Raw genomic sequence first — 12,788 nt, 5'->3', positions numbered from 1 at the left:
CCACTTGAGCCATGCTCTTGAACCCTTTTTTGCTTTAGTTTTTTTTTCAGAGAGAGTCTGACATTTTTCCCAGGTCTGCTCAGACTGGGATGCTCCTTTCTCCAGCCTGCTGGCTACTTGGGATCACAGGCACATACCACCACACCCAGCTTATGGGTTGAAACTGACTTTCACTTTATTCCTGGGCTGGCCTTGAATATGATCCTCCTGAAGGCTGCCTCCCAGGATGACATGTGTAAACACTTGAGATTATAACATGAGCCATCACACCCACATCCTCTTTTCCTTCTTTATGGAGGGATCTGTTGCAGTTCTGTAACTCAGTGAGAGATCCCGCATTTTGTTTGCCATGTTTGTGCTGTGTTTGTGCTTATCATGTTTTCTCATTCCCTGCAGGGATAGTGGAAGAGTACCAGTTGCCATACTACAACATGGTGCCCAGTGACCCTTCCTATGAAGACATGCGAGAGGTTGTCTGTGTCAAACGTTTGCGGCCAATTGTGTCTAACCGATGGAACAGTGATGAAGTAAGTGGAGCTGAACCCCTATAACAAGTGATTCGCGAATGTTACCACAGGTATACCGTCTTCTCATTCACATTCTCTTTGCTTTTCAGTGTCTACGAGCAGTGTTGAAGCTAATGTCAGAATGCTGGGCCCACAATCCAGCCTCCAGACTTACAGCACTGAGAATCAAGAAGACACTTGCCAAGATGGTTGAGTCCCAAGATGTAAAGATTTGACAGTGAAATAGTTGTGAGGAGGAATTCTAGACTGCCAGATCCTCTGGCACCAAAGGAATGGAGGAATTAGCATGGACCAAGGATGGTCCTTGGTTCTCAGACTCCTCACTACACCTTCACAGGCTGCTAACAAACTTCTCAGTACTCTGTAGAAGACAAGCTGGGAACTTCTAAACACTTCATTCTTTATATGTGGACAGCTTTATTTTAAATATAGTTTCTGATGCCTTTTTTTTTTTTAATTGGGTTTTATGAACTACATCAAGACTGCAATCCTGATTATAAGTCTCCAGTCAAACTTTGGGTACTGAATTGCCTGTTCATAGAATGGTGCTTTCTGTGAAAGCCTTAGGAGATAAATGAAAATGAGTTGAGCAGAGTGAAGAAATACACACTTTTGCCTTCTGCCTAAGAAAATGTAATGTTTGTGTTCTAACTTTGTAAAATAGCCTCTGGATTGTCTCTCTAGGATACAGCTTACTAATGTTAGTCCGCCATGCCTTCTTTCTAATGGACTATCTGCAAGTGCACGTCAGGACCCTCTGTTGCCATTGGAATTAGAAGAAAATTACTTATGAATGCACAGAAAGATATTGGTGGCCAATGGTTTTGTGCTTTAAAAAATGCAATATCCGACCAAGGTTCACCAATCTGTTAAAAGCCATGCCTCACCTTGAAAACGAGGTAGCTTCTCCACCAAGTTTATTTTTAACATACTTGTTGCTATAAGGCCAAAAGAAGTTAGAAGTATCCATAAATGTGGATTGTTTTCCTTCTACCACCATTTGTTTTTTAAATTGTTATTTTTACCATGGAAAGCCTCCTATCCAAAGTTGGAGCTTCCTATGCCACGAACCATGCTTGTAAAGAAAATACTTCTTACTGAAGCAAATTACCATATTGGATAGCAATGTAAGTGCCTATATTTCTCCTGCATTCTGTATGCTCAGTAACTTTTAAAAGGGAAGTTATTTATATTTTGTGTGTAATGTGCTTTACTTGCAAATATCCTCTCCTTTACAACCATATTTTATATATGTACATAGATTCATATGAATATTAATATATTCATATGTACGTTCATCCTATAGAACCAGCTCATATGTACCTCACATCCCATCCTTAGGGAAAAAAAATTGTTTGAAAGTAGAACTACATAATGAGTTTTCAGAATCCATATATATTCAAAGTAATACATCAAATCCAGGACTTTTCTAATTTTAGGCAAAAACTTCGTTAAGATAATACCATCTCAGTTTTTCTTTATGAAAGGATTCTATAATTATAAATTTATCAGAGCTGATATAAATTTATCAATGACTGTTAATGTGTTTTAGACATCTGAATCATTTGAGATCTTTGGGTTTATGATTTCTGGTTCTAACTTGTAAAGACTGTGAGGAGTCGAGCAGTATCTGTATCTACAACTAGTAGTTGTCTCTATAGCTGTATCTAGTCAGTATCTGTACAACTGTATATAGCTATTATTCAATCAAATTATACATATTTTACAGAAGACTTTTTATCTCTAAGAACAGTTCTGATTTACTTAACCATAGTACACTCCTGTCATGCTTTTTAAATACTATAGCTATGCTGAGCACACAAGTCATGAGAACATCAAGTGAGACAGTTTCCTTTCATAAAACATAAAGTCAATGTGACTGCATCACCATACAGCCAAAAAAGTTTAAGTGGGAAGAAATCAGAGCATATATTCATCTAGCACCAAAAACATGACTGCCAATTGAGGCTGAAACATAGCTTACTCTCTACACATCTTATTTCACAAATTTGAGTACTTGAGCTGCTTTCCTAAGTTTTCATTAACATAATTAGAATGTCAGGTGTTCATTAAGAGCAGCATATTTGTCTATTGGTAATACTCAACTTGCTTTTTTCAGAATATGTTCCCCACCTGCTTCCTGAGAAAGACAGATAAGTTCATAAGAATTACTGTGATTTGAGAACACTTAGAAAATATGGCATACTGAGTCTAAGTTAACTTTGATGTGTTTTTGACTTGTCAAAATATAAATCTTTAAAATTACATGTCATCATCCATAGGAAAGGCAAAATTTTTTTAGAAATATTTTTAATGGTGTGTTGAGGCAAAAATGGACAGTTATGTGAGGCTACTGTAATGATTTTAAAATTAACTTGGTCTTAGTGCTGTCAATAATCTTAGAAACTTGATTAGTAAAAACATTTTACAGAATAATGTGTTCTTTAAAAGAAGCAGCTGCTACTTCATCTGGAATCCTAAAATATAAAGAAGGTATCTAAAACTGTCCCCCCTGCCCCCCCCATCTTACGTTTGAAAATTCATCCAGTAAGTCAAATATAGAAAGAATATGTGAAACCAGTAAGAGGAAGTATCTATCATGTACTTCCTTAGTTCCTAATCTTGGAATCTATGATTTGGTCCCATATACAATGTAGTGTTTTTAAAGTTTGTGGTGTCAAGCCAGGAACTGGTAGTTCACATCTGTAATACTAGCTGCTTAGGAGGCTGAGATCTGAGGATCATGGTTCAAAGCCATCCTGAGCAGGAAAGTCCATGAGACTTTTATCTCCAATTAACTACCAAAAAGCAAGAAGGGGAACTGTGACTTGGGTAGAACTTAGCCTTGAGCAAAAAAGTTCAGGGACAGCACTCATTTCAAGCCCCAGGACTAAAAAAGCCTATGGTTTCACTCAGTCTCTTTAAATATTTAATGCATGAAAACAAACCAGCAAAAATACCCTGAATAGAAGCAGTAAAATTCTCAAAGAAATTTCTCATTGCATTTGTTTGCACTGTTAAGTAATTTTGTAGGGCGTATTTAGATTTGCTTCAGTGATCACTCTAAGCTTTAACTCATTATGACTTCATTTCTGAATAGAAAATTTGAATTTCTCTGGAAATACTTTTACAAAAGCTTTTTTCATCAGCATTTTATGTTGCCTTTCCAATGTCTAGAAGTGTTTGTAAACCTAGAAAGTGACCTTTTTGTTTTCATAAACTGTTGTGTTAAAATGTGCCAGATTTTTTATTTATTCACTCTGACAATATTCAAGAATTTTTTTCCAATGTTGTTTTGTTTTCTGTTAAGAACCAAAATGGAATACAGATTTTTTAAAATCTCCAAATTGACCGAGGATCAAATTTGACACCATTTATTCCAGGGCAGATTATTTTTTAAAACTACAGTGCATTTCACTTTATTTTGAATTGTTTCTGACTAACCAGGTTTCAACAGAATATTCACTAGGGTAACATAACATAGGGACTCATCTTCCTGCCTCCATGTAGAAGACAATGAGAGCCACAAAGGGGACTCATGTTCATAAGAACCAATCTTAAGTCCTGGACAGCGTAGGAACGAACCCACATGTGATAATCATCCCACAAGGAAAGTGTGAATACAGCTTTTGCAAAAGATTAAACATTAATGCAATTTTAGATTGTGCTCTGTACTCTGCTTTCCATGAAGTTATTTAAGCCCTCTTGTGATCTTTGTCCTTCCCACTTAAAAATTAAAATGTAGTATAAATTGTATAAAATGGAAGTATTATAGCTTACTTAGAAAAACTGTATATAGGAGTTGACAAAAGGGTAAAAACAACAGTTTCATTATGCAATTGTAAAACACCAAAACTAGAGATTCGTCTTTGATATGTAACACACTAAATGTATTTTGTATAGCATCTGGTTTAAAAGGTGCCTTATTAAGTTTACCATTAATTGCTTTGTTCTATATACAGATTATGTCCAATGTATCATTTTTAAGTAAATAACCTTATTTTAGTATACTTTAGTGATGTGTGTTTTGTGGTATTGTTCTTAAGTTGTATATCAGTAGTCATCAGTTGAGATTTTTTATGTGCATGTTATGTGTGTGTTTATAGTTGGGCTTGAACTCAGGTCCTCACACTCACCTTTTTTTTTCTTTTTTGTGCCTGTCCTGGGACTTTAACTCAGGACCTGGCCAGTGTCCTAAGCCTCTTTGTGCTCAAGGCTAGTGCTTTACCACTTGAGCCCCATCACTACTTCCTGCTTTTTCTGAGTAGTTTATTGGAGATTAGGGTCCATTGGACTTTGTTGCCTGCACTGGCTTCAAACCACAATCCTCAATCTCAACCTCCTGAGTAGCTAGGATTATAGGTGTGCCACTGACATTCTGCTTCATTGTCTTTTTTTTTGAAGGCTGATACTCTTCCAGTCAGCTGAACCATACCTCCACCTCTGGGTTTTTGCTGGTTAGTTGAAGATAAGAGTCTCACAGATGTTTCTGCCTAGACTAGCTTCAAACCATGATCAGCAGATCTCAGCCTTCTAGTAGGTGAGATCACCTAGTTGTGGTGTGAGTACCAGCGCTCAGCTATTGATTGCAATTTTGTAACAAGTAAGTTAGTGCCACATATATGAGGTGTGTATGACAGTGACCAGAAAACCAGCCTAGAGCACGTTGACCCATTTTCTTTTCTGTCTGTTCAAGAACCAAACCTACTGTAATAAAGGCTTTTTTTTTTCCTTTATTAAAAAAAAAATGGCCAGACACTGGTAGCTTATGTCTGTTATCCTAGCTACTCAAGAGGCTGAGATCTGAGGACTGTGATTCAAGGCCAGCCTGGGCAAGAAAGTCCATGAAACTGTTATCCAAAAGCCAGAAGTGGAGTTTTCAACCTGGAGAGCACTAACTTTGAGCTCAAGAGCAGCACCCAGACCCTGAGTTCAAGCCCCAAGACTGGGACACACAAAAATGATCAGAGTGTGTACTTGTTATGCGTAAACCCATGCACATGTGATTTTCATATCACACAACGCACGCACGCACGCACGCACATGCACACAAATAACAGCATGGTGGCTCCTATCTGTAATCCAAGCATTTGGGAGACTGAGGCAGAAGGATAGAAAGTTCGAGGGCCACCTGGGCTACATAGCAAGAGCCTAAAAAAACAAAATAGTAACAAACAGTGGAAGTAACTGAAGTATGGAAAAGGACATCTGTCTTTAGCAATGTATGTGGTAGATTATAAAGCACTTGAGAAAAGTTTCATTTTTAGTCAGGCATGGTGGTGTGCACATGTAGTTCTAGTTACTTAGGAGGTTGAAGGAGATAGGCCACTAGATTACTGTTTTTCCAGCCCCTTAATGGTTAGAAAATATAAATGGTATCTTGGACATCCTTATGTATAAATATTTTCCTATATTACATTTCTACAAAGGGCACTAGGGGATTTGAACTTTAAAGAGTTATTTTCAATGAAACAGCCTAACATTCTTGATAAATAGTGTCTTACTGCTACTCAAAAACATTTTCAGCCAGTGGCTCATGCCTGTAATCCTAGCTACTCAGGAGGCTGAGATCTGAGGATCATGGTTCGAAGCCAACCCCGGGCAGAAAAGTTGCTGAGAAACTTACCTCCAGTTAACTACTCAAAAATCAGAAGTGGAACTTTGGCTCAAAGTGATAGCCTTGAAGAAAAGAACTCAGGGACAGCACCTAGACCCTGATTTCAAGCCCCATGACGAACCATCCCCCACTCCCTGCACCGCCCCCACCCCCGCCAAAAAAAAAAAAAAAATGTTTTCAAGCCCAGTACCTGTGGCTTACACTTGTAATCCTAGCTACTCTGGAGGCTGAGAGCTGAGATCATGGTTTGCAGCCAATCCAGGCAGGAAAGTCTCTGAGACTCTTTATCTCCACTAAACTGCCAAAAACCAGAAGTCGAGCTGTGGCTCAAAGTGTTAGAGTGCTAGCTTTGAGCAAAACAAGCTCAGGGAAGAGCCTAAGCCGTGAGTTTGAGACCCAGGACCAGCACACAACAACAACAACAAAAATTATTTACACTCTCATTTCAAGAGAGTCCTTTCCTCACTAACATGTGCAGCTTGCTTGCCTCCTGCTCCTGCAGTGGGATGGGGGGCTTCAATAGGTTCCACTACTATTGAGGCTTGGCATCTGCCAGTCACTTGTTTCCAGGCCCTAAATTCCTGTTGGTACCTTCTGATGGGCCTCCTTTAGGGAGCTGAGCACATTGGCATCGTAAGATTGGTCACTGTTGTGTGTTCCTCAAGAGCTTGTTTGGTTGGGTGCCAGTGGCTCACACCAATAGTCTAGCTATATGAAAGAGGTTGAGATCTAGCCGGGCGCTGGTGGCTCACACCTGTAATCCTAGCTACTCAGGAGGCTGATATCTGAGGATCGCGGTTCAAAGCCGGCCTGGGCAGGAGAGACAGTGAGACTCCTATCTCCAATAAACCACCAGAAAACCAGAAGTGGCGCTGTAGCTCAAGTGGTAGAGCGCTTGCCTTGAGCTGAAGAGCTGAGGGGCAGCGCCCAGGCCCAGAGTTCAAGACCCACGACCGACAAAAAAAAAAAAAAAAGGCTGAGATCTGAGAATCTCATTTTGTTGTTGTTGTTGGTCCTGGGGCTTAAACTCTGGGCCTGAACGCTGTCCCTCAGCTCTTCATCTCAAGGCTAGCACTCCAGACCACTTGAGCGCCACTTCTGGCTTTTTCTGTTTATGTGGTGCTGAGGAATCAAACCCAGCGCCTCATGCATGTGAGGTAAGCACTCTACCACTGAGCCACCTTCCCAGCCCAGGATCTCATTTTAAAGCCAACCAAAGCAGACAAATCTGAGAGACTTGGATTAACCAGCCCAATGCCAGAAGTGGTGTGGCTCAAGTGGTAGAGTACTAGCCTTGAGTAAAAAAGTCAAGCCAGAGTGAGGCTCTAAATAAAAGCCCCAATACCAGCATATACACACCATTTTGGAAATTAGGTACAGGAACCCTCAGTTAATACACATTTTAAGAGAACATCTCAAAAGTAATGCAGCATGACAAAAAAAAAATCCCTGATATTTCCAGGCTAATCAAATACCTCCTTTCCTTCCATATGTGTAAGTTGGATAAAATACATTGATTTTTTCCTTCAGGCACTGTCATGCTCACCACTTTTTTGGAAAAGGGACTATTTCCAAGTCTATAATATTACCACTAGACTTAATAAAGCGGACATTAGGATGCAGACATTTTTGCTCTTCCTGGTCTAATATTTGTGGGTAATTTCAAGCAAATGCTAACTGGATCAGTAAATCTTCATTCACTTGGAGAAATATTGTTGCTGGTGCATTAGCCATGTCTGGTATCTTTCTGTGTGTTGGCATCCTCCTGTCCTGGGCAGAGCAGATCCATGACAGGTGGGTACAGCCTGTTGAAGGTGGCCACCCAGCAGCATAGTCTATGGTCACCTGGAGTCAGGTCTTGGGGAGTTCAAAACTTCAGTATCATTTCCTGGAGGCCCTTTTGCTTTCTTTACTTTTAAGATTGGGTCTTGGTTTTTGCCTGCACTGGCCTGAACCATGTGTTTCCTATTTATACTTCCCCAGTGGCTGAGATGACAGGCATATACTAATAGTCTGGATTTTTTCTAATGTTTATTGGGGATCTCACTAACTTTTTGTCCAGAAGGGCCTCAAACTGGGATACTCCTGATCTCTGCCTCTCTGGTAGTTTGGTTTAGAGTGTGAGCCAATACACAGGATTTGTTTATATTAGGACAGTAACTGAAGTTAAGTAAGCTTTGATAATACTGTTGTGTTTGCTGTTGCTCATCTTGGGGGTTTAATGATGGTATTTTTTTGGGGGGGGAGGGTTGGTCATGGGGCTTGAACTCTGGGCCTGGGCACTGTCCCTGAGCTCTTCAGCTCAAGGTGAGTGCTCTACTACTTGATCCACAGTGCCACTTCCAGTTTTCTGGCGGTTAATTGGAGATAAGAGTCTCATGGACTTTCCTGCCCAGGCTGGCTTTGAGCTGCCATCCCCAGATCTCAGCCTCCTGAGTAGCTAGGGTTACAGGCATGAGCTATCAGCACCTGGCTAACAGTGGGATTTGAACACTGCGCCCCATGCTTGGCAGAAAGGCACTCATCACTTAAGCCACTTCCCCATTCCTAAAAAGTAAGTTTGTAATACTTAGATCCTGTCCTCACACTTGGCCATTTGCTACATGAGGGGACAGACAGGTAATGAACTCTTCATCAGCTGATGGGTCCGTTTGCCAATATTGATAATTTCGGTATAGCCCACGATGTCACAAGTAACCAACAAGTGAATGTCACAAATATCCAAATGATTAGAAGAAAAAAATCCAAATGGCCTTTGGTAGAATATAGGCTCCCCACCCCTAATCATTGAAGAATCCCAGGTCTTTCACAACCCCTTATTCCTAACTTGTGATATATCAGGTCATTTATCTTGGTCAGTTAACTTTTTCTTTTTTCATTCAAGAACCAGGATTTGAGCAAGGGACGTATAGCTCAAATGGAAGAGCAACTGCCTAGCAAGCAAGAGGCCTTGACTTCAAATCCCAGAATGACCGTTATAAATATGCTTTTCAAGAACAATTGGAGTTACAACAATTGACATAAAAATAAAGAATTGCCCCAGCAAGGGAAAATTTACTTCTTCCCGGAAGGGTGTGCCATCAGCCAAAAATCTGGCAAACAAGCACACTGAGCAAATCAGGCTGCTCCTCTATTCCTAACACAGCAGGCCCTGCCCCTTTGCTCGATTGGTTGAGCTCAGGGTCACAATCTGCTTGTGATTGGCTAGTTTCAATAAGGTAAAATGTATTTACATAAGGTGATTTTGAAATAAGAATAACCATCTGAGGCATGTCTGTCATAATTCCATCTTGAAAAGAAATCAGTGTATGACCAAAACTTGCATTTCAAAAATCCTTTCTTACCCAAAAGCAGTTTCTCTTTTCCTTCACAAGAGCCAAGCCATCAGTCCAAAGCAGGAACTTTTAAGTAATACACTTTGATGGAAAAGACATCACACTATGAAAAAGAAAAATGGAGAGTAGAGGGGGGAAGGGAAGAAAAGACTTTTTTTCCCTTTAGTGTTTTAAAGTTTAAACTTTGCCAGTCTTGATATACTCTCTTGTATCTTTTAGAGGTGACAGGTAAAGTCATTTCCAGTAGGTGTCCTGTACTGGGCTTGGGACTAGCCACATGGTTCTGGTTCTGTTCCACAATTCCAGGTATATTTTGGGCCCATTTTAATATGGAGTCCCCTGAGATCACCCCATCTCTCCAGCAATCCCAAATACTTGGCTTATGATATCATGTTGCTATCTCATTCTACACTTGATATCTTCTGTTTTGTTTTGTTTTGTTTTGGTCAGTTGTGGGGCTTGAACTCTGGGACTGGGTGCTGTCCCTAGGCTCTTCAGCTCAATACTTGAGCCACCGCGCCACTCCTGGTTTTCTGGTGGTTTATTGGAGAGAAGGTTTTCCTGCCCTGGCTGGCTTTGAACCACGACCCTCAAATCTCAGCCTCCTGAGTAGCCGGCGCCTGGCTTTCTTTCTCCTTTTTTAAAGAGTTAGTTGTTCAAATGTCCTGATGAGTTTATGGTACCTTTTCATAGTTTCGAATATGTTTGCGGCTTATTTTACCTCAAGGTTCGGAGAGGTCTACTGTGTGGCTGTCATCTGCATTGTTCTGGGATCCTGGGGAAAAGTCAGTCACAGGGTCACTTGGACGACACTGAATGTCTCCATCTGAAGTAATTAGTTGCCTCAGTAGAGATGAGAAATCTGTAGAACATTTAGGATTTGTGTGTGTGTGTGTATGTGTGCATGTGTGCACATGCACATGCTGGGGCTTGAACTCAGTGCCTAAGTGTTGTCTCTGAGCTTTTTTTGCTCAAGACTAATGACCTACCACTTGAGCCATAACTCCACTATAAGCTTTCCTTTTTTTTTTATTGTGAAAATACTGTACAGAGGGGTTACAATTACATGGGCAAGATAATGAGTACATTTCTTATCAAGCATTGTAGCCTCCTCCTTTGTTTCCCCTTCCCATAAGCTTTCCTTTTTGAACTTGAAAAATCAGATTTATTTGGAGAAAACAAAAAACACAGGATGGGAGTTTTATATTTCAAGACATCTCCCAGGTAGTAATTCTACAGATTACAAATCATTTGCATAGAAGATATATTTGTGAATATATCAACCCGTTTTATTTCTCTACCAGCTTTTTTGATACTTCACTGGAGATGAGTGTCACAGCAGGCTGGGCGCTGGTGGCTCACACCGGTAATCCTAGCTACTCAGGAGGCTGAGATCTGAGGATCGCGGTTCAAAGCCAGCCGGGGCAGGAAAGTCTGTGAAACTATCTCCAATAAACCACTAGAAAACTGGAGGTGGCGCTGTGGCTCAAGCAGTAAAGCGCTCTCGAGCTGAAAAGCTGAGGGATAGCGCCCAAGCCCAGAGTTCAAGCCCCATGACTGGAAAAAAAAAAAAAAAAAGTGTCACAGACTTTCCTGCCAAGGCTGGCTTTGAACCATGATCTTCAGATCTCAGCCCCCTAAGTAGCTAGGATTATAGGCTTGAGCCATTGGCCCCTGGCCATAGAATTTTTGATACAATGATACAACTGTCTAATAATACAAATGAGCAGGAAAGTTGTGCTTGAACTTGACATTAAGGCTTTGTGAAATGTAACTAGATTTGTTCTTTGCATTGAAAGCACCCTGGTTATAAAAACAAAACAAGCTCAGAACTGAATGTAATCCTAGCTATCCAGGAAACTAAAATCTGAGGATCACACTTACAAGCCAGCCTGGGAAGGAAAATCTTTGAGACTCTCATCTCCAATTAGCCACCAAAAGGCTAAAAGTAGAGCTATGGCTAATGTAGTAGAGTATCAGCCTTCAGCAACAGAGCTAAGCGGAGTATCAGCCTTCAGCAACAGAGCTAAGCGCCGTGAGTTCAAGCCCTAATACAGTCACAAAAACAGACATAATTCCTTTCTCCGGTTCTCTTGCTCTAGAAACTTCTAGAGTCTCTCATATAAGGCTACTGGTACAGTTGATTAGTGAGTGCTTTTACTTCAAAGCCTCCTCTTCAAGATCTTCATTCATATATAAACTCACTACCACATGCAATAAGTTCCTAGAGAAAGAGCCCAGGGATGCGCCTGATCCTAATGTCCCAGTGCTGTGGTCAGCAGGCCCCAACTGTAACAGCAGGAGAGCACACAAGCAGCCAGCCGAGGCTGCTGGCAGCAAGGGCCTCCGTCAGCTTCAAACTTCCTGGTTTCAAGTTTGGCAACTGACAGCTGTGTTGGGCCAGTGGAGATTCAAAACTGTGGTCAAGATCATGAAGTCGTAGAATACTGGAATACTTAATAAGTATTATGTGTCCAGCACACCACAGATGGATATGGTTTAGGAGAGCTGTGAGTTACCCCAAAGTCAAACCAGCAGCAGTGGCCAGGGCGCCTAGCATAATCTTCATTTTAATCTTTACACATTAAGCGCACAAAGCTTTAGTGGCAAACACATTGCCGGGGGCAGGGGCAGGGGGTAATTTAAGTTAATGACTTTTTTTTTTTTTCCAGTCATAGGGCTTGAACTCAGGGCATCACTTTCTTGCCTAGCTTTTCTTGCTCAAGACTAGTATTCTACCACTTGAATCACAGCTCCACTTCCAGGTCTTTAGTGGTTAATTGGAGATAAGAGTCTCATGGATTTTCCTGCCCAGGCTGGCTTTGAATCACAACTCAGCCTCTTGTATAGCTAGGATTACAGATGTGGGCTGCTGGCACCCAGCCCAGTGTGATTTTTTTTTTAATAGACAAAAGTGTATTCAAGCAATGTTGGACAGTTCTCCCTAAGCCCCCTTTTTTCCTAATGGCTGGATGGCTGCTTTCTCAAGCCTGCTTGCTCTAGGATCTGAAACCTTGTTGCAAACCACCTGTTGCTATTCTGTTCTGAGCCCTACGACCTGCCATTGACATCATCGCTCTGTGTGGAGACCTCTGGACACTCCATGTGGAACCAGCTACATTGCTGCAGTCAGATACAGCCTTAGATGAGACAGGTCCCCCATGTGCCAATCCCAGATTCCTGTGGACTTTACTAATGTTTTGTCTCCCTAGAAGTAAATGAGGCAGAGTGAAAAGACATCACTTTATTCCAAAGCTGATCATTTGGGAGAAAGATGTTTACAGTAGCCCCTCCTTCAGCTCCCTCCAC

General features: G+C 41.1%; 1 protein-coding gene across 2 annotated transcripts in view; it reads left to right on the top strand.

Annotated features, from left to right (window-relative positions):
- Window positions 1-3,544, top strand: part of Bmpr1a (bone morphogenetic protein receptor type 1A) — a 130,462-nt gene extending 126,918 nt beyond the window's left edge. For both annotated transcript variants that reach the window (XM_042690164.1, XM_042690165.1), the window contains exons 12-13: window positions 397-527; window positions 617-3,544. In XM_042690164.1, coding sequence (XP_042546098.1) covers window positions 397-527; window positions 617-742 — 257 coding nt within the window. In that variant the 3' untranslated portion in view covers window positions 743-3,544. The remainder of the gene's footprint in view (window positions 1-396; window positions 528-616) is intronic.
- Window positions 3,545-12,788: the final 9,244 nt, after the last annotated feature.

This window comes from Dipodomys spectabilis, unplaced genomic scaffold (assembly GCF_019054845.1).
Source record: "Dipodomys spectabilis isolate Male_0828 unplaced genomic scaffold, ASM1905484v1 ptg000136l, whole genome shotgun sequence".
In the NCBI taxonomy this organism is placed as follows: Eukaryota; Metazoa; Chordata; class Mammalia; order Rodentia; family Heteromyidae; genus Dipodomys; species Dipodomys spectabilis.
This window is presented reverse-complemented; position numbering and strand designations above follow the sequence as displayed.